Source organism: Geotrypetes seraphini, chromosome 7, assembly GCF_902459505.1.
Source record: "Geotrypetes seraphini chromosome 7, aGeoSer1.1, whole genome shotgun sequence".
Taxonomy (NCBI): Eukaryota; Metazoa; Chordata; class Amphibia; order Gymnophiona; family Dermophiidae; genus Geotrypetes; species Geotrypetes seraphini.
In genome coordinates, this window is record NC_047090.1 from 1,622,314 (window position 1) to 1,644,793 (window position 22,480).

Here is a 22,480-nt window from a genome sequence, read left to right on the forward strand (position 1 = left end):
ATTTGTATACTACCTTTCTGTGATATAATCAAAATGTTTTACATTTTGCATTCAGGCATTTTCTCTGTTCCCACTGGGCTCACAATGTAACCCCCCCCCCCCCTCCCCATTTTACTAAGCTGTAGTAGAGGTTTCTACCGCGACCTGGAGCGCTAAATGCTCCGACGCTCATAGGAATTCTTAGTAAAGGTTTAGTAAAAGGGGGGTGGGGGGGGGTAAATTTTTGTACTTGGGACAATGACTTGCCCAGAGTCACAAGGAGATACAGTGGGAATTGAATCCAGTCCCCCAGGTTCTCTCCATCCGCATCCTGTTCCCGTGAGTTCTGTCCCTGCCCCATTCCTGCAAGCTCTGTCCTCATCTGCATAAGCCTCGAACACTTTAAAATCCTAAGTAGCAACATTCTAGAACTCAGATTGTGATGTCATAATGCCTCATTCTACCAATGCCTAAGCTCCGTCCTCATCCGCGCAAGCCTCAAAGCCTTTAAAATCATAAATAGCAACATTCTAGAGCTCATAAGGGACAGGGAGAGAACTCATGGATAAGGGGTGGGGATGGAGATAGATCCTACAGGGATGAGGGACAAATTTGTCCCCTTGTCATTCACCGCAGTGACAATTAGGCTATTCCTCCACTCAATGAGAAAAAAATCTTTTTTTATACAGAGAATTTCTTCTGGCAAATATTTTCTAAAGTTAAGAAATGTTGTAACTCAGGCTTTGAAAGTAATAATACAAGCTCCACTTTTTGCCTTCATCTCCTAGCAGTCAGCACTGAAATACTTAGATGACTCTGATGCTTAATTGATGAGAAATGTGAGCTTGGCAGCAACAAGGTCCAGTGTTTCCATTGCGGAGAAAATGATCAGCCGCTTTCAAAATTTCATGTGGCCTCCTCTGTCAGATTTGCTTACACTGACCTAGTTTCTTTCTCCACTGTTTTTCGCTTGTTTGTTATATATTTAGGTTCTGAATTAGAGAATGACACAGGGACAAATTTATCCCCATGTCATTCTCTACACTGCACCACTCTAGAAATCAAAATGTAGTAGAAGTGAGCCAAGTCTAGGACATTGAAGCCATTGTGACATCATTCAAGAGGTTGGCTTAGGCATTGGTGGAATGAGGTATTACGATGTCACAGTACCAGCTCTGGTTATCAGAGGCTGAAACTTTTCACACTATTTAGTTATTCAATTTTCTATATTGATCTCCCAAGCAGAGAATAACACAGAGGCAAATTTTTGCCCATCCCCTCAGGAACTCATTTTCTTGTCCTGGTGAATTATTTTCCTGTTCCTGCAAGCTCCATCCTCATCTGCACAAGCCTCAAACACTTTGAAATCATAAGTGGGGCAGGGACAGCGATAAACTACACGGGGATAGGATAGGGAAACTGAGGGCTCCTTTTACAAATAATAATAATAATAGTTTATATACCGCAGGACCGTGAAGTTCTATGCGGTTTACAATGATTATAAGGTATTACAGATCGAGTGGAATAAACAAAGTTCAGAGTTGGTGAATAACAGTTCTAAAGATCATTTGTTGAGGACTAAGATTGTATAGATCAGTTACCTAAGTACTTCAGGAACAGATGTGTTTTTAGGCATTTCCTGAATTCCATATAAGTAGTAGGCACGAGCAGTTGTTCCAGGTCTTTACCCCATAATGCTGCTTGATGTGAGAGAAGATGTTGGTGATGACTTTTAAATTTACAACCTCTAACCGGTGGAGAAACAAAGTTCGGATGTGAAGTTCTCCTGAATCTGTTGGTTGTGAAGGAGAAAAGCCATAAAGTACCTTGAAGCAAAAACAACCAAACTTGAATTTCACATGTGCCTCCATTGGCAGCCAGTGCAGAAGTCGGTAGGAAGGTGTCACTTGATCAAACTTCTTCAGTCCACAAAGTAAGCTAACCGCTGCATTTTGTACCAGTTGCAATTGCCGCATGTTCTTCTGGGAGAGGCCAAGTAGGCGATGTTACATAATCGAGTTGACTCAGTGTGAGGGATTGTACCAGAATTCTAAATGATGAGACATCGAAGTAAGCTCTGATGGACCGAAGCTTACAGAGGGTGAGAAAGATCTTTCTAATCAGGGAGTCTACCTTGTCTTTCATGGTCAGGCTCTGGTCCAGTGTTACTCCCATTATTTTCATAGTGGGTTGAATGGTATAACTAAGGTTATTGATGCACAATGATGCTTTGGTGTCAAGTGGGCATGGCGATGCTATAAAAAATTTTGTTTTCTCTGAATTTAGCTTTAGTCTGAATTCGGTCATCCATTGCTCCATCCAATTTAGTACTTCTGTTGCTTTGGTGGTGACTTCTGAGATAGAGGTAGTAAATGGGATAATTATCATGAAGTCATCAGCGTAGCTAAATAGTTTTATCCCCAGTTGGGACAATTGCGCACCCAATGAGGCCATGTAAACATTGAAGAACAGTGGGGATAATAGTGATCCCTGTGGCACGCCAGATGGATTGCTCCATATATCAGAGAGATCGTAATTAAAACGGACTTGGTAGGTGCGTGAAGTAAGGAAACCTCGAAACCAGTTTAATATCTCTCCTCTGATTCCAATTGAGTCTAAGCATTGTAATAGTTTCCCATGGTCCACCAAGTCGAAGGCAGAGTTCATGTCAAATTGCATGATTAGGGCGTTGAGGCCCTTACTAAACAAGTAGCGCACATTGTCCAGGATAGCCGCAATTACTGTCTCAGTGTTAAACAGAGGCCTAAAACCAGATTGAGTTTCATGCAAGAGAGATAATTGGTCGAGATATTCCATCAGTTGGGTGTGTACCATTCCTTCCATGATTTTTACAATAAATGGGATGGATGCTACTGGTCTATAGTTGGTTACTGATGTTGGTGATTCTTTACAATTTTTTGGAATTGGGGTAATTATAATATGACCATTATTAGTGAGGAATTTTCCATTGTTTAGGTTATTGGTTAGGTGATTCAATAGGGATAGTTTAAAGTCCAATGGAGCTGCTTTCATAATTTCTGGGGGACATGAGTCCAGGACACAGTATGATTTGGAGTATTTGTTATATAGTTATTCCATTCGAAATTGTGGAAGGAACTCCAAATCATGTCCGCTGGTATTTCATTTCTTTGTATATCTGTTGATTGATGTTCGTATTCGGCAATTATCGAGTAGTTATTTCTTAGGTTTTTAATTTTTGAATCAAAATGTTATGCTAGATCATTTGTTGAGGGTAACTTGGCGGTATGCATGGGTTGAGTGTAGTGTGTGGTGTCAAATAAATTCGTAACTATGTTGAACAGTTCTTTAGTATTAGTTCCGTTTGAGCTAGTGTTTGATGAGTTAATTATGGATGAGTAAAATGTTTTATGTTTTTCTTTTATCTGTTGTTTGTAGAGTTTTATGTTGGATCTACAAGTTGTCCCGGTCTGACAGCTTTCCCGTTTTTTTCCAGATTCTTTCTAATCGTCTTACTGATTGTTTCATTGTTAGGAGTTTGATGTCAAACCATTTGTTGTATTTGTTTGAGCAGCTTTTGCTATTTAGTTTGGGGGCAAATTTATCTAAAATGGATGTACTAGTTTTCATCCAGTGATCATAGAAATCAACTCCTTCTTCTTTCTTTGTTTGTAGCTCACATTGTGACCAATATTCTTCTGGGTTAATATGGCCCCTTGTGAGGTGTTCTCTTTTTGTCCATGGGCGTGTCTTAGATTTTAGCCGAGTCCAGAATAGATTGAAATAATAAGTGAAGTGGTTAGACCAGATATCGTAACACCAAGTACCGTCCGAAAGAGAGATGGGAGGATTTATGATCGCCTTTATGGACATCGCTACCACATCTAAATGATGGCCTTTTTCATGTGTTTGAGTGGGTGAAGGTAGATTGTAATTGAGTAAAGAAATAAAGTTTTTAAAGTCTTTCACTTCTAGATTGTCTATTTCATCTAGATGTAAGTTTATGCCTCCTGCAATTAGATTATGTGATGAAGTGATTGAGTTATGTAGGACAAATTTGCAGAAGTCCTCTCTAGCTTTTGGCCAGCTTTTCGGCGGAACATAGAATAATATACAAGAAAGGGAATCTTCTAGTTCCTTATTGTTAATTTTACAGGCTAATATTTCTAATTGGTTGTTCATTTTGGAATCCAATATTTCAACTAGAAATCATTCCTTGGCGACGATTGCTAATCCTCCCCCTCTTCTTCTATCACAATTTAGCATGTGAATTTTAAAATTTTCTGGTAGAAGATCATTTATTTTGGGGTCATCTTCAGACAGTAGCCGCGTTTCCATTAGGAAAAGACAGGCTATTTGCTTGTTGATGATCCAATCTTTAATTAAAAATGCTTTGTTCCTAACAGATCTGGTATTAAGATATGCTCAGGGAACGGAAGTAGAAGTGATAGGTTTGGTGTACGTAGTGGTTCTGATAGGTTTTGCTTCCCTTATCCTTTTATTTTTGGGGGTACGTTGATGTTTTCCGTTGCTTGAGATTACCTTGATATGGTTTGCTCTGTCTTCCTGTTGATTAATTATAAGCCTGATGGGTAGATCAGGATAATGGGCTGAGTGTAGTTGTGGAGAGAGTGACTTAACATCCTTAATGCGCGTAATAGCGCACGCTAGACCGCCGACCACGCTAGCCGCTACCGCCTCCTCTTGAGCAGGCGGTAGTTTTACGGCCAGCGCATGAAGAAAAGTCGAGCGCATTAAACCCGCTAACGCGCCTTCGTAAATGGAGCCCTGAGTTCCTGTGGGAATGGGGACAAATTTGTCCACGTGTCATTCTCTATTCTGAATTTCCCCTTTAAGACAATAAAACTGAAACTGCCTTCCCCAGGTTTTTGTCTAAGGTGGCACGCGTACTGACTTGGAAAATTTTATCATCATCGCAGTGACATCTAATTTGCATGGTTTATTAGTTGCATATCTCTTGTGAATGTGCTATATCTTGGGATCTTTGCAGGCTGTCGAAAATTATAGAATGAAATATTAATTAGGCTTGCAAACCTCTTCCAAATAAACCTGCAAGTAATTGTTTTTCGCAAAGCTAACTGTTCATACAACAGCTCTGAATCAAACTGCTAGATATTGTCAAGTTATATTAAAACTGAAAGTAGATTAATTTCTCATGTTATGTTATATTAAAATGGTTCCCTTTATTATAATCTTTTTGCAGAGTTCTTGTGTCTTTGTTGATCCTGGAGATAAATGAATTTTCATTGGACTAACACAGGGGTGTCCAATGTCGGTCCTTGAGGGCCGCAATCCAGTCGGGTTTTTAGGATTTCCCCAATGAATATGCATGAGATCTATTAGCATATATAGAGATCTCATGCATATTTATTGGGGAAATCCTGAAAACCCGACTGGATTGCGGCCCTCGAGGACCGACATTGGACACCCCTGGACTAACAGAAAGAATTACTTCAGAAGACAATGTCATAATAACTGGTGTGAAATTTGACTTCCCCCGTTTTCACTCTTAGCTTGTAACCTGAATGTAATAAATACATGTGTGGAAAGAAGGGAACGTGTTTTATTCTTGCTCCTCTAAACTTCATCCTTGTTACCCAGTCATGTGTCAAATTTATTTTCATTTTTCATTTTAATTTTTTGGTAAATATAATTATCTGCTTTTTATATTTTTTTGAACAGCACTAAAAATTATGAAAAAAAATGTTGTGGGAAAATAGTTCTATGTCTATCAAATTGGGAGATGAATCAATGTAAATCACCCACCAAGAAATTCAATAGTGAAAGACCCTCAGAAGTACCACCTCGATACTCAAAAGTTTCATTGTATCAGGCTTTACGTACTAATTCCTCACTGGGTCGTATTTATTTAATCTTAAACTGTTTAACTTTCACCGCTTAGATTTATGAAAGATGTTAAAGTACTTAGCTTATATTGTGGTCTAGCTTTCAGGGACTATTATGCCAACATGTGAGAGATTATGGTGGGTGATTTACATTGATTTACCTCCCAATTTGATATCTACTTTTTTTCCACATCTCAAAGCAGAGTGCAATAACATGATTATAATGCCTGAAACAAATAGAAATATATGAACTACAGCTATACCAAATAGCAAATTTTACTATTCGGTAGAATACGAATACCAAAGACAATCAGCATTGAACTTTAAGAGAGTGAGGTGCAGTGGTTAAGGCCTCAACACACTGAGGTTGTGGGCATATGGGGACAGACTTAAAGATCTCAATATGTATACTTTAGAGGAAAGGGGAGAGAGGGGAAATATGATAGAGATGTTTAAATACCTATGTGTTGTAAATGTGCATGAGTTGAGTCTCTTTCAATTGAAAGGAAGCTCTGGAATGAGAGAGCAAAGGATGAAGTTAAGAGGCGATAGGCTCAGGAGTAATCTAAGGAAATACTTTTTTACAGAAAAGGTGGTAGATGCGTGGAACAGTCTCCCGGAAGAGGTGGTGGAGCTAGAGACTGTGCCTGAATTCATGAAGGGCGTGGGATCTCTCAGAGAGAGAAAGAGATGATGGTTGCTGCGGATGGGCAGACTGGATGGGCCATTTGGCCGTTATCTAGTTTTCCTGTAGGCGCTATGCCAATTTCCAATTATCATGACAATTAAGCCAATGTGTCAATGGGCTGAGCGGTCATCTCCAGTCACATTACCAGCACCTGCAGAGCTCCTGGCCGGGTTTTTTTTAATAACCCTTGTGTACTCACACACATTGAAGATATAATGAAACACTTTTATTTCTTTCAGATGCCTAAGCCTCAAGAAAAACAAAACTCTATACTTTTAACTTTTCTCTCTTAGTCCAGTGCAACAGTTTGTTCTCTAGGCAGTATCATTTCATATTCAATTCAGCTTCCATTCTTCTCAAAGAGCATGAATGGCTTACCCCAGCCAAACCAGACATTAGCTGTCTCTTCAGCCCACAGCTTCAACCAAACAGTAATTGACCTACCTTAGCCTAGGGTTACCAGATGTCCGGATTTTCCCAGACATGTCATCCTTTGGAGGATATGTCAGGGGATCTGGACGGCTTTTCAAAACCCAGCACCTTGTCCAGGTTTGGAAAAGCTTCCGGCAACAAGCGACGTCAGGACAGCATTCGCGCAAGCGCAGATGCAAAGCAGTGATGTAACGTGCAGCGTGTGACATCATCGCATTACACCAGCATATGCACGAATGCCATCCCGACGTCACTCATTCATGCAGATTGAGGGGGCGTGGCTGGGGACAGGCCTGGGGGCAAAATGGGGTGTGGACAGCCGGAATGGGGCGGGCCTGGGGGTGGGGCCATGGGTCCGGATTTTCCGTTTGGATAATCTGGTAACCCTATCTTAGCCAACACCTTTACTGTCCGAACCTCCAATAGCCACAGCAGGCTTCTCACCCAGCCAAGCTCTCTCTCGCAGTCTCTCTGGAGGTTTCTTCCTTGAGGCCTTTCTCTTTGCATTGCCTCTCTCCCACGGGAACTTCTCCTTCCAGGACCTCTCTGAATGAATTCTAGAATGGGCATATGAACCTCTTCCTGCCTGGGTTCCACCCCATGACTCAACAGGGTAGCCTGTTCATGCAGTTAAGTGCCATCTGTTGGAGGATGCACTGAGCTACAGAGCTCAGTGCATCCTGTACCCTGTAGTTTATCCACTAACAGGCCAGCACCTTCTGCTACCCACTGACACAATAATATCACTCGTGAGGGAGAATCCTTGACTCCCTCACACAATTAAATTTTTTAAGTTACTTGTGGAAATCAGCTAGGTGTTGCCGATCTAGAATCAGAGTCCAAGTGTTTACTTCAGTAGGATTTATCACAGTAGAGCCCTGGATTATTCATATTTTAGTTTAAATCACTATTCAGCCAAATATGAATTCTGTATTTGCGGCACTACTTGGGACTGAATCGAACTGAATACAAATATTCAGTACAACCCTAAATAAACAGGGCCATGGATTTCAGCTGATCTCTGGATTTTGTCTAAGTGGGACCCTAGCAATGTATAAGCCCTGAGGCTGACATAAAAAATAAAAAGTTAATCTGGGTAACATCAAGAGTTATGCAAGTAAATCTTAAATTTTGATTTTCCTATCCTGAAGACTGGATGGCTTATTTCTGCAAAACTCTGAACAAAAGATGATCAGTGAAATAGGGCAGGGCAAAACCGACAGAGGCAGGTAGTAAAACTAATTTTGGCCCTCTTTTACTACGCTGCGGTAAAGGTTTCTATGGTGGCCCAGAACGCTAAATGCTCTGACACTCATAGGAATTCTATAAGCGTAGGAGAATTTAGCGCCGCTCTAGGCCGCAGTAGAAACCTCTCCCGCGGCTTAGTAAAAGTGTGTGTAGAAACATAGAAACATAGAAATAGACGGCAGATAAGGGCCACGGCCCATCTAGTCTGCCCACCCTAATGGCCCACCCCCCCTAACTACCTCCATGAAGAGATCCCACATGCCAAATAGAAACAAAGAACATGATGGCAGAAAAGGGCCACGGCCCATCCAGTCTGCCCACCCTAATGGCCCACCCCCCCTAACTACCTCCATGAAGAGATCCCACATGCCAAATAGAAACATAAACATAGATACATAGAAACATAGAAATAGACGGCAGATAAGGGCCCACGGCCCATCTAGTCTGCCCACCTTAATGTCCCTCCCCTACCTTTGCCCTGTGAATAGATCCCATGTGCCGATCCCATTTGGCCTTAAAATCAGGCACGCTGCTGGCCTCAATCACCTGTAGTGGAAGACTATTCCAGCGATCAACCACTCTTTCAGTGAAAAAGAATTTCCTGGTGTCACCTCGTAGTTTCCCGCCCCTGATTTTCAACGGATGCCCTCTTGTTGTCGTGGGACCCTTGAAAAAGAAGATATCTTCCTCCGCCTCGATGCGGCCCGTAAGATACTTGAACGTCTCGATCATGTCCCCCCTCTCTCTGCGCTCCTCGAGCGAGTATAGCTGTAATTTGTCAAGCCGTTTTTCGTATGGTAGATCCTTGAGTCCCGAGACCATCCGGGTGGCCATTCTTTGCACCGACTCCAGTCTCAGCACATCCTTGCGATAATGCGGCCTCCAGAATTGCACACAGTACGGTATTCCAGGTGGGGCCTCACCATGGATCTATACAATGGCATAATGACTTCCGCATATGGCATAATGGCATAATGACTTCCGTGTGTGTTTGGGGGGGGGGGGTGTTAATGAGCCTTGAGTTATGGAGGAATAGAGATGATTTCATCAGATGCCAGTGGACTCTGATCCTCAAAAGCTCATGCCTCACTAAAATGGTTAGTTTATAAAGTGCCACTTGCCTCTGCCAGTTTTATTACACCAGACAACTCCTTTTAGATTTTTGATATGAGGGCAGAAAAATGTGCCAGAGGTACAGTTATTGTTATCTAGATAAATACCTGGCTTAAGGTTAATCAGATAAGTTATCAGACAGGTATGTTCAGTGGCTAGGACTTAGAGGATTATTATATGAGCCTCTCCATGTGTAAATTGTGACATTTCCAAGTGTAGATCTCATACACATATGATTAATGATTTCAGAAAGCTGCCATTTACGTGTGGAGATCCATACCATGCAGCGGTTTCAAGCAAAAAGCTACACAAAGGGAATACACATCTAGGGGGGAAATATCCCTGGTGGGTTTTACGCCAGCTCAGAGCCATGCATAGATTTTTACAAACGGTCCAATGTTCAGAAAATACTGAGCTCCAATTTATGTTTCTAAGATAGGCTCTTAAATGTGTGCCCTATTTTCAGTCAGATTTAGGAGCATAACTTTTCACTGAAAATTCATCTTAATTTAGGGCTTAAAAGTTATGCTCATAAATTTAGGCCTATACAACACACAAAAAAGGGAGTTCCAAATACACAACACAACGCATTGACACCCAACAAAAAAGTGTAAATGCCTGTAGAGCTGGGACAATAATTTCAGATTAGAGACCCGACACTGTCAGTGTTTCAGCTCTTGGCCTGCCTCAGGGGTCTTTATCTTACAATTTATTTTTTAGAATTGCTCTTCCCAACTTGTAATTAACTGCTTTCAGCAACCCGCAGCAATGAATGTTGCTTGCCATCTCTGTCCAATGCTTCACCACCCTAGCTCTACCCCTGTTGCCACTTTTTTTTGCTGCTCATTTTATTCATGTGTGTATTTGTAAAATGGTCTCTCCTACTGTGCAACACTGGCAAATATATATGCAGGCCAGTAGGTATTTTAGAAAAGGCTCTGAATTGGCAGAGTCTTTTCTAAATACTGCCAGAATGGAGCTTGTCCTGACCTGAATGTCTCAATTACGATCTCTAGGTTCTGGATGAGATTTTGAACAGAATCACCAAAGTAGGACCAGACAAACACCTCCATGATGGAAATGAAAATCCTAGCACAAAAGTCGTAAGGAAGAGAAGCCACCAACCAGGAATACCTCATCAAATGAAATCTTTATTGGGTCTGGACTCAACACAGCCAGTGTTTTGGCACCTAAGTGGCGTTTTGCTCTGCCATTTTGATGTTCTTCTTGGCTAACGGTTTTTAAAATGGTGTTGCATAGCATTTTACAAAAATGGGGTCGCCAAGGGTCAACTACTTGGAAAGCAGCTATGCTCATCACTATTATACATTGCATAACCATCAAATCCATGCAAAAGTTGTTTTGTTTTTTTAAATTGATTAAATGATGTAGTAATTAACCACGCCATTAGAAACTGATTAAAAAATTATTTTAATTGATAATCGAACTTACACGTGGATGTCTGTGCAGCGTCTACCAATGCCTATGTTGAGGCACCCTCCAACTCCTAATGAGACCTACTTGAAAAATAGGTGCAGTTAGGGGCAGGAGTAGGTGTGGTAAACTTAGGCGTCACTAGGTGTACGAGATAGGTGCCAGGAAATTAGGCCCGGTAAAACCTGGCCTAATATACCAGCACCTACCTCAACAGCGCCTAGCAACACCTAAGTCTACTTAGCCACTGCTAGGCATGATTCTATATGTGGCGCCTAATGGTTGACCGTCAACCATGTTGAACGACACCTAAATAATAGGCGCGCTTAGGCTCAGTTTGTAGAATCTGGCCCTTATTCCTAAATCCATAAAAGTACATTGAAAATAGAGTTCTAAGTCTACAATATAGCCTTCATGTGTGCATTAATGTTTTCTTGTTTGGAAAGATTTTTGGGATGGTGGGATGTACCTACATTCTGCTAACATCCCCATCTGTTTGCATTTCCGCAGTCGGCATGCCTGGCATTTTCTTCTCATGTACATGTCCATTTCACAGTTCCCTCCATTTTTGCACTTGTAAACAGCATTTTTAGTGATGCTCCTTCGGAAGAATCCTGTTAGCACACACATAAATACAAAAAATAGCATTAGGACATTTACAATTGTTCCAGCTGCTTAGTGGAGGAAGTGTACTTAGACTTAAGATATAAGTCAGGGAAGAAATGTCAAATTTTTTGTGCCACTGTATTCATGCAGAATAAATGTATTTTTTTTTACTTCTTTAAGTTTTAATTGCATGTGAGGGAATCTATTGGCACTTCCACTCCTCCTGCTGGACACTCCCTCACAGTGTCAGGGCCACTTTAATATCCATTGTGCCTCCCAAGGGGGAAGTGACAAGGGAGGGGTGGAACAAGGGAAGCAGCTGCCAGGAAGTATAAAAGGTGGGGCCAGAGTTGGGTTAAGGAAGATCAGAGAAGGAAGGAGTGATTACAGTATGCTTTGACTACAAGAATGTGTCTACAAGAATGCTAACTGCTACAAACTGTGCTGAGGAGAGCATGTTGCACGACTATAAGGCTCTCTAACCATAGGAGTAGTGGTAGTGACCTGGCAAGATGCACCATTCGATGCCCAATGCTTCATTCCCCTCATTTGCAAGGCTAATGACCAGCATGAGCACTATATAGCCACCACCTTCAAGAGAATTCTAGGAAATTCATAAAAGCAGACCAGATCTGGTCGATATTCACTAACCTTTCCATCCCTGATACCAATAAACTAAAATCAAAGCTAGCCTTATGAAGCAGCCCCCTAGACAACTGTCCTCCATACCTTCTTTCTGCAGCTTCGCATCATATCATTAACTGGCTCACCAATCTGCTAAATAGTTCCCTGAACAAGGGCATCTTCCAAAAGAAATGGGTAAAATAGCCTTAACCCCTATACTGAAAACAGCCCAAGCAGATCTCTCCATAGCATCTAACTACAGACCGATTGCTGACATTCCGATCCTCACTAAAATTCTTGAGTCCCATGTCAGCAAGCAGCTAGCCTCATACATAGAGCAACACTTCTGTCTTCACGCATCCCAATATGGCTTCCGAAAAAAGCACAGCACCGAGCTCCTCATCATCACTCTAATCACTAAAATCAAACAGTTGCTAAGCTCGGGTCATCAAGCAATACTGATCCAATTTGATATCTCCATAGCCTTCAACTCAGTGGATCACCAATTACTCCTAACCAAACTCTCGGAAATCGGAATAACAGGGACTGTACTGAAATGGTTTGCCGACTTCCTACAAAATCGCAAATACTTGGTCAAAAGGCAAGAATCATACTCCAACCCTTGGAAGACATTCCACATTCCCTTTATCACCAATCCTATTCAATTTATTCATTAGCTCGCTGGGACACATCAAAATGGAAGACAAAACTGTACTATCTTATGCCAACGACATCCTCCTCCTCATCCCCATAACCAATAACCATCCTAATATTGCCAAAAAAACCTCAAACAATATAGATAAAATTCAAACCTGGGTAACAAACAACAAGCTGAAACTGAACGCCACTAAGACCAAAGCCATTTGTTTCTGAACCGCATAACAGAATATCATATCTAACCTCACTCTTTCCTCAGGCATCACTCTCATAATGGAAAAATCCACCAAGGTACTAGGCTGCATCTTAGACGACACTCTCACAGTAGAACCACAAATATCTCAGTCCTCCATAGCCCCAGGTACGTTAGCTAGATTGTGAGCCCACCGGGACAGAGAGGGAAAATGCTTGAGTACCTGATTGTAAAACCGCTTAGATAACCTTGATAAGCGGTATATAAAATCCTAATAAAACTTGAAAACTTGATCTAACCTTTGGAAAAAGACCATCTACACTATGCGTCAACTGCAACTCATAAGATCATACTTCCACCCACACCACTTTGCTCTGATTGTTCAGATGATGGTCCTACCTCAATTGGACTATTGCAACTCCGCCTACCTTGGCATCAATACTACTCTTATCTACAAACTGCATCTCATCCAGAGCACAGCCTTTAGACTAATCTACAAATTAAAGAAATTTGATTCAATCACAACCTTCATCAGACAACTATATTGGCTCCCAATATCATCCTGAATAATTTTCAAATCGTCATGTATCCTATACCAGATTCTATACGGAAACTCAGCAGCCCCTCTCATCCAACTATTCTCTACTGTTTGGTCGACATCAGAGAGACTCCTTTACAGAATCCAACTAAACCTGCCATCAACAAAATACCTCCACTACAAGCGCATTTTCCATTCTATGCTAACTTATCTGGGTGTAAAAACCTGGAATGACCTACCAGAAGTTATCAGGAAAGAGACAAACTACACCACATTCAGAAAAAACCTGAAGACTCACCTCTTTGACAATTAACTGCTTTAGTTTCTGTATAGCACCCCCCTACTTCTAGGTCCCTCCTCTTGCTTCTCCATGCCCCCTTCCCTACTGCTTTCCCCTTCCTCTTTGATCTGTCCCGTTGAGCCTGTATAGGTATGTGCGACTCACAAATGGAAGATTAGATTAGATTAGATTCTGTCTCTCACTGCCTTCATAAAATTATTGGAGGTAATTCTAATAGATTGCCTAAAGTCAGGCGCTGAGATGATACGCTCTACGCATGAATACAATATTGACAATTACTGTACCTGCATAACTGCTGTTACAGATTGCTAGTATAAGTCAGTAATTTGGGGGCTGCTTACTTCTGCTCTTACTGATGATCAGCAAAACTTCTTTGATATTATAATGGCGGTAGCAATCAAAACAATCTTGCTTCAATGGAAAGTTACTATCTCACTGGTGGAATCATTTATATCAAATAGCTCAGCATGAAGGTCACTTGAATGAACGGCTTTCCATTGTTTCACAGCATTGCTTGCTTTGGGCTCCTTCATATGCTTTTAATCAAATATGAGTCAATTTGTTGGTGTAGTATATGCCTGTATTATCTCTCTCATACTTAGAATGGTATTATATTCCCTTGCATTTTATCAATATTAACATGCTCCTCTTGACTTGATGTATGCATTACACTTCTCCCTTCGTATTCACTGTGATAGGGGATTAACAGACCCGCAAATAACTTTTTCATATGTTATTTGCTGTTTTCTATTAAAAACCATCGTGAATATGGTGAAACCGCGAATAACACGGTGGGAGACCAGGCCTGTTCCTGAAGGAGCGGCAAAACACGGTGAAGAAAGTGCTGGGAATCAGCCATTTTCTCTGTAAACACTTGAAAATCAGCGATTTCTCTATGCAAGCTGACGTCATTTGGGGGAAAGAGCCAGCAAGCTAAAAACCGTGAATAATCGAATCCGCGATTGCTGAAACCACGAATACGGAGGGAGAAGTGTATAGTCATTTGGGACCTGTTGTCCCTGCGGGTTGTATATGTTTTGTTTGGAAAACCTAATAAAACTTATTGAACAGAAAAAAATGAATAGATGTCCAAATGCTGGAACTCCTCAGTTCTACACAAGTATGCATTCAACAGTCACCAAGAGCAAACAGAAAGGAGATGATAACTTGCCACAAAATGTTTATAACAGTAAAAGAAAAGGGCAAGTGAGACGTCTAATTCAACAAACAGTGACATTTATTCTCATAAAAACCAAATAAGAGTCACAATGTGGTTACTAAGATCCCAACTAGAATCCCAGTTTCAGCAACCTGAAATGCCTTCTTCAGGGGACAGTCAAGTAACTTGGCATCTTCAAAACCTTCTCGCACCAAAAAGCTCTACGTGATTATTTTATTGTGGGGTTTATTATGAGAATAAACATAGCTGTTGAAATAGACATCTTGCTTGCCCTTTTCTTCAGCTGATGCAACAGAATTTATTCCTCTGAACCTCTGGCCTCTTCCAACACAGGCAATGCTATAGATTGATTGAAATTAAAGGCCATCGTTACCTTTGGGAGGAAGGAAGGCACCGGCTGAAGAACTACTTTGTCCTTGAACAACACCAGGAAAGGCTCCCTGCACAATAATGCCTATAATTCTAAAATCCAACAAGCCAATGAGATAGTGACCAGAAATACCATCTTCAAGGTAACATCATTAACTCCACACCCTAAAGTTGCAAAGCAAAGAAACTTGTAGTGTCCCTGGTAGATCGGAATATGAAGATAGGCCTTTGTTAGATCCAGAGAGGTAAGAAACTCACCTCTGATTGCCACACTAATGGAGCAAAGCAACTCCATACATAAACTGGGAACCTTTAGGGGCTGATTCACCATTTTCAAATCTAGAATGAGACAATCTTTCTTTTTGGACACCAAAAACTCTCTATCTCGTCTCAAGAGCATGTTGCTCTGCTTCGTCCTCTCTTCCTGAGAAAGTGGACTTCCTTTATACTCCTCTCTTTACAAGCATTCCCATCCTTTCTGTTTAAGCACCACCTTTTGAGCACATTCTTGTAATAGATTGATTCATTCTACAGACCTTCCATTCCCATCCCTCTATAAAAACTATCAGCTCATCTACAACCTTGCTGTATGGATATCAACCAGAGTCCCACTCTTTGAATGGAACTGGGCACACCTCAAATCAGCCTTTGTAAAGTTTCCTTGAAAGTCCTTGCTTTCCAACTGGACCTACAAGAGAACTCCGGAAAGGCCTCATACAGTGGCCATGCAAATTCCAAGGTGCACCCCTTGTGGGTGAAATCATGAGCCCACTGGTCCAAGATACCTACTTCTATTGGATAGAATGGTCTATAAAAATTTTAAATAAATATTCTAGGCTCACCTCCAATTAAAGCCTCGCAACCAAGCTCCCTTGGCCATTGGAGAATGAGCTCCAACACCTTCATTTGGCCCCACAGCCCTGTCCCGTAGAACCAGAGTCCGCTAGAAATACCTACCATACTGACTGCCAGTGACCTAACCTTTTTAGGTTAGGCAATAATGCCTCACCTCCCTGAACCTCTCTCTACCTGTTACCCAAGAAGGTACATATTTTATGAGAACCGCAAGTAGACATGTCCTGGGCAGAGTGCAAGTGGAGTGAAAGTAAAGTCCCGAATTAAAAATGCAGTTTATAAAATACACACATATACATGTACTTTACATGCTAACATTTATGCACTCTTCTGAGCAAAGGTGGGCTTGCATTCTAGTTATAATTTCTGCTGGTTTGTCACTCGTATTTTATAAAGACCCATTGGACCCTGTGTGCCTTTATAAATAGGCACCTTCTTGTCCTCTCAACCTAAATGACCTAAAATAATATTATATCCCCCTTGCGTATCAAGATCTAGAATTATACAACTTACTATCTTGAGTTAATTTTTTTTTTTTTTTTTTTAAAGCTTTTATAGTGTTTTCGGAAGCCAAAAACCCCACCGAAAAGCCATTTAAAGGAAATTTCAGCACACTTGCAGCAAACCTCTCAGCAGTTGTTTCTGGCCTCATAAAGCATTGAATTTATTATCCAGACAGTTGACCCCCACGGAAATGCAAAGGAGACTGTTTTATCCGTATTTCAATTGTTCTTGCAATATAAGTAGAGCAGTGTTTACAGCAAGGTTGTAGATGAGCTGATAGTTTTTATAGAGGGATGGGAATGGAAGGTCTGTAGAATGAATCAATCTATTACAAGAATGTGCTCAAAAGTTGGTGCTTAAACAGAAAGGATGGGAATGCTTGTAAAGAGAGGAGTATAAAGGGAGTCCACTTTCTCGGGAAGAGAGGACAAAGCAGAGCAACATGCTCTTGAGACGAGATGGAGAGTCTGCCTTGCAGAAAGAAGAAGATCCACAAGGATCGAGGACAAGGAATGGGTCCAATACAATCAGTGCCTGAGACTAGATCACAATGAAGGCCACTCAAGGTCAGTGAAGGCAATGCTTGATTGGAAGGAGAGGGTCCCTTGCAGGTACAGACAGGGAAAAATGCTCGAGTATACAACTCATGTAAACCGTTCTGAGCTCTCCTGGAAGAATGGTATAGAAAATTGAATGAATGAATAAATAAACGACCAACTTAATAAAGAGACCCTTTCATTAGTAACCATTTTCTTGCAAAATATATTTTTTTAACTTGAATCAGTTCACATCTTTTCAGTATGAACTCAAGGCAAGACAAATTTAGATGCAGTAGGTATTCTTACCTTTGCACCCTTCACAAGTCAACGCATTGTAGTGGTATCCAGAAGCTTTATCCCCACAAACCACACACAAATCATCTCCTTTTATCCTCCCTCCAGAGGGGCCCAGTCTGGATCTCTTTTCTGTTTCCATATCTACTAGCTCGGTGTCTCTTGTGCAAAAATTCTCTGAGGGTATTCTTCTCAGGTCATATATCCCAGGTGAATACCAGTCTTCATGATGCTGAGGGTAGAAACCAACGTTGGAGTAGTAGGATGATGGGGACATCTGGGGCTGAACAGAGGGGAATTGCATTGTGCTGTATGGAGACACATCTTGATCTTGTAGGGGGGAATTTGATTGTTCTGGAAATATACCTGAAAAAATAAACAGACATATGTGGTAACTTTGTCAGCACTTGAATCAACCCACAAAACGAGAAAAAACATGATGGAACCAGTGCAAGAAGATGACATAAGCCTATTTTCAAAGAGTTTAGCTTCTTAGCATTTGGGATTCTACTGAACAAATGTTGCAGGTTAAATCTGAGATAAAAGATTTAAAAGAAATAACAACTTTGATTAAAGATAAGAATTTTGTACATCGAAAGTTAGAACAATTCGAGAATTTCAACAGGAGGCTTAATATTCATATATTGAACTTCCTTAAATCCAGTTGAATGTTTCCAAAAATATCTAATTGAGATTCTTAAATTTCCTCAACAAGCTATTCCTCCATTCAACAAGATATAGTACATTCCAAGTTGTGCTACTGATGAAGGAAATTTAGGGCTCCTTTTACGAAGGAGCGTAATAGCGAGCGCTAATTTGCTGACCGCGCTAGCCACTACCGCCCCCCTCTTGAGCAGGCGGTAGTTTTTCGGCTATCGCGGGGGTTAGCACGTGCTAAAAATGTGTGTGATAAAGCAGCTAACGCGGCTTCATAAAAGGAGCCCTTAGTGCGAGAAGAAAAAAATTGAAAAAGGTAAATTAAAAGATTTATCTGCTATGTTGGAGGAATCCCTCTCCGAGGTAAAGGAAAGGGCGACATTGCTAGTTTATTTCGAATTTTGAGCAAGACTTAATTTCCGAAATTCCCATCTGACTTTCTCTGGGCAAAGGATTTGGATTTACCCGGACATTTCAAAGACGACACAAGACTGTAGAAAAGAATTCAAGTTAAAAAGTTTAGGGCTTCCCCCCCTGTAAATGTTTGATTCGATATTTGGAGATTAAGTATACTTTTTTTGTACCATCACAACTGAGAGCCTTTCTAGACTTTAAAAAGATTTCTAGATTTAACTGGAAAAATTGAATGTTAATCGCTGTCAGCTTTCTTAACTATGATTTTCCTGTTAAATGGTGGTCTAAGAAAGAAAATTCTTTGATTTCTTCAGAAATTTTTCTTATTTGCAATTAGTTTACTTTTCTGTATTTCCGTCACAAGTGTTTACTTGTGACGTTATTGCAAATCTAATAAAAATAAATGTAAAAAAACCACCTAACTGGTCTAAGGATCAGTAGCGGCTGATCACGGAGATTTAAAGGGCTTTGGGGCCGTTACCGCGTCTTTGTGGAAGAGGAGGGTAGGTGTACTGGTGCTCCGAGTCTGCTGGAATATTTACAGTACTGTCTTTTTTAATGGGTAGAATTATTGCAGTTTTCGTTCTGGGAGAGAACTCTTATATCTGCTTGTTTTCTGCAGGGTTTTGTGTTATTTTCTGGCAGCAGAAAGAGAGTTTTTATCGTTTCTGGGCTCCCAACACTACGTAAGGAGAAATATCCTAGTACCACAGCTGGGGAATGTGGAGCGTGTGTTACAGCGGGCAGGTTTTCTATTGCGATTCGTTCTAATCCTGTATAAAACTCGCCCCCCTGTTTTACTAAGGTGCACTAAGCGTTTTAGCGCGCGTTTAGCGTGTGCTACATCTACACGCGCACACGCGCTAAGCGCTAACATGCACACGTTAGCATTTAGCACATGGTTAGCGTGGGCTAATAAAAAGCATAGCGCGCCTTAGTAAAAGGAGCCCTCAGACTTTACTCCCGTAGAGAAAAAAATAATTCAATGGTAGTTTTACTGAATGGCTGATACTGACTGGTTGAGGGAGGGGGTTCTTTATACACGGAAAACCTTTTTCTTCTATTGTGTTGTGATGTAGTGATGGGACATGTCCGGGGGGCGGCTTTTCAAAACCCGGCACTGGTGTGATGTGATGATGTCATGCGCATGCACGTGACATCACCGTGCTGATGCCGTCCCGACATTGCTCATTGCCGGGTTTTGAAAAGCCACCCTGACCCCCGGACATGTCCTCAAGAAGGGAAATCCAGACATCTGGTAACCCTAGTCCTGGCGTACCCCCTTGAAAATCAGGTTTTTAGGATATCCACAATGAATATGCATGAAAGAGATTTGCTTACAACGGAGGCCGTGTATGTAAATCAATCTTATGCATATTCATTGTGGATATCCAGAAAACCTGACTGGCAAGGGGATACTCCAGGACCAACTTGGGAAACACAGGCCTAGATGATAGGTGTGTTAACACTGGGTAATGCTAGTATTCTGTAATAGAATCTACCTACCTAAGTAGTTGCATTGTAAACTAGGCTCCGCCAGGGCTTTTATTGAGGGGGGGGGGAGGTGCATGCACACAGATTTGCATGTACAATTTTAGTTGCAGTATTTAAAATTTGAGGCTAGCATGGACTAATTCTGGTAGCATGCACTAAGCTTTAATAATAAAAGGGCCCCTAAATCTGTTCTGTGGATATAGCTGGAACTGGTAGAAGATTTATTTTTAGCCTGATAACATCAAAGGCAAGGAATAACATTCCAAAGAAAGATTGGACTTGTCCACACACTCATTTTCTCAGTGGTTAATTATAGATGCAAAAGCTGGACAGTATAAACGGAAACAAAACCGAAAGAAGATTGACTCATGGGAGCTTTGGTGCTGGAGAAGGATTTCGCGGGTGCCATGGACCACCAGAAGAACTAACAAATCGATTCTGGAATAGATCAAACTGGCTGTGTCACTAGAAGCCCAAATGATGAAGTTATAACTGTCTTATTTTGGTCACACCATCAGAAGAGAGAGATCACTGGAGAAGGACATCATGTTTGAAAAGATCGAAGAGGGTGACCTGGAATCAGATGGCTGCACATGTTGAAAACAACCATGGGGATGATGCTGGAAGACCCAAATTTCCACAGGAGAAAAAGGATAACCCAAACAAACAAAACTCTGGAAATCCAGTGTTCTTGACACTTCTTTTATTCAGTTAATCCTTCAAAATACATTGTACAGTGGAACCTTGGTTTACGAGCATAATTCGTTCCAGAAGCATGCTCCTAAACCAAAATACTCGTATATCAAAGCGAGTTTCCCCATAGAAACTAAGGGAAACTCGCTTGATTCGTTCTCACCCACCCCCACCCATCGAGGCCAGCGGCGCTGCTCTACCCCCCCCAAGAACCGGCATTGCTACCCCCCGCTCATGAAGACACCCCGAGCGATCTGCCACCCCCCCGCTTGTGTGGCCCCCCCCCGGGGTGATCCACCATCCCCACGCTCATGACTCCCCCCCCCCCAGCGATCCGGCACCCCCCTCCACTCGCATCGCACCCCCTCCCTGCCGCGATCTGGCATCTCCCAGGCACCCATCCACCCACCCAAACACATTCCTTACCCCCATTTAGCACCGGCACCAACGCACAGGACATGCCGGTGCCGGTGCCCGAAGATCTGCCTTCTTCTTTGTGCTGGGCCTTGAACATCTGCGCATGTTCAAGGCCTTTGGGCACCTGTTCTCTCCGAGATCCGTAGGCCTTAAGCATGCGCAGATGCTCAATGCCCAGCCCAAAGTAGAAGGCAGATCTTCGGGCACCGGTACCAGCATGTCCTGTGCATTGGTGCTGGTGCCGGTGCCAAATGGGGGTAAGGAATGTGATTGGGTGGGTGGGTGGATGCCTGGGGGGTGCGACGCGAGCGGGGGGTGCCGGATCGAGGGGGGAGGGGCACTCGTAAATCGAGGTACCACTGTATTTGTACATTGTATTTTAAAGGATTAACTGAATAAAAAGCGCCAAGAACGTTGGATTTCCACAGTTTCGTTTGGGAAGGCCTTACTGGACTAGCACAAAACCAATTTCTTTTTAGATCTGCTATTCATCAAGTCGCTAGGACTCAAGCACAAGTTGATGGCATCTAAGAAAAGAACATTGGTCCAGCTATGTAGAAACAGGAGCGTGAAGCACATGTTTGTAACTTGGGTCCCCAGCAACTCACATCTGTAGGAGATACAAATGTGCTGAATCAGCCTATAATTCAGAGGGATCTTAGGGGTCCTTTTACTAAATTGTGGTGAGCACTTGGGTGCATTTACTACACCTTAAAAGGGCTTATCGTCCCGAGACAAACTTCCCTATCTGAATGCTTACACTGTACGGTAACATTATTTTTTGTCATTTTCTCTAAGGGGCATTTTTTTTTGGGGGGGGGTGGTGGAGAATGGGCATTACAGCTCTAATCAGTTAGCAGGCTAATTGTTTAGCGTGATGTTAGCGCATGGATCCATAGGCCCGGATTCTGTAACCAGTGCTATTGTTGTCGGCCGCCTTAAAAGCGGCTGCTGACTGCGTGTCAGCCGCATGACGGTGCCAGGTACAGAATCGCGCCTCCAGCAAAGGCAGGCACCGGAAATGTAGGCCAGAGATTTCAAGGCCTACATTTCCAGCACCTACCTTTTGAGGTGAATCACGCCTCCGTGGGCTCTTTAAGCTGCTGAATGTCACTTCTGGCATTAGCCATGCCCACAGTGCAATTCTGGCTCCAATTTTTTAGGCGCCTTGAAATGCCGTAAAAAACATAATTTAAACGGCATTTTTACTGAGCTTGGGCGCCTACCTGTACCTAAAATATCAGCGCCAATTAGAGAATCCAGGTGTTACCGCCCATAAAATAGGTATCGGTAAGGGCTCAAGCAGTAACTTTGTTAAATATCTGTGTGCCAGCGGTGATGTTAGTGTATGACCATTAATTAGGAAAATGGGAAAGTTGGACATTTTCCAGCAGCAGCACAAATG

General features: G+C 42.0%; 1 protein-coding gene across 1 annotated transcript in view; it reads right to left on the reverse strand.

Moving 5' to 3' along the window:
• The window catches only part of NR1H4 (nuclear receptor subfamily 1 group H member 4), a 68,056-nt gene that overhangs the window by 41,196 nt on the left and 4,380 nt on the right, over positions 1 to 22,480 (reverse strand). The window contains exons 2-3 of the mRNA XM_033953038.1: positions 17,413 to 17,766; positions 11,214 to 11,354 (exon numbers count right to left, since the gene is read on the reverse strand). Coding sequence (XP_033808929.1) covers positions 11,214 to 11,354; positions 17,413 to 17,766 — 495 coding nt within the window. The remainder of the gene's footprint in view (positions 1 to 11,213; positions 11,355 to 17,412; positions 17,767 to 22,480) is intronic.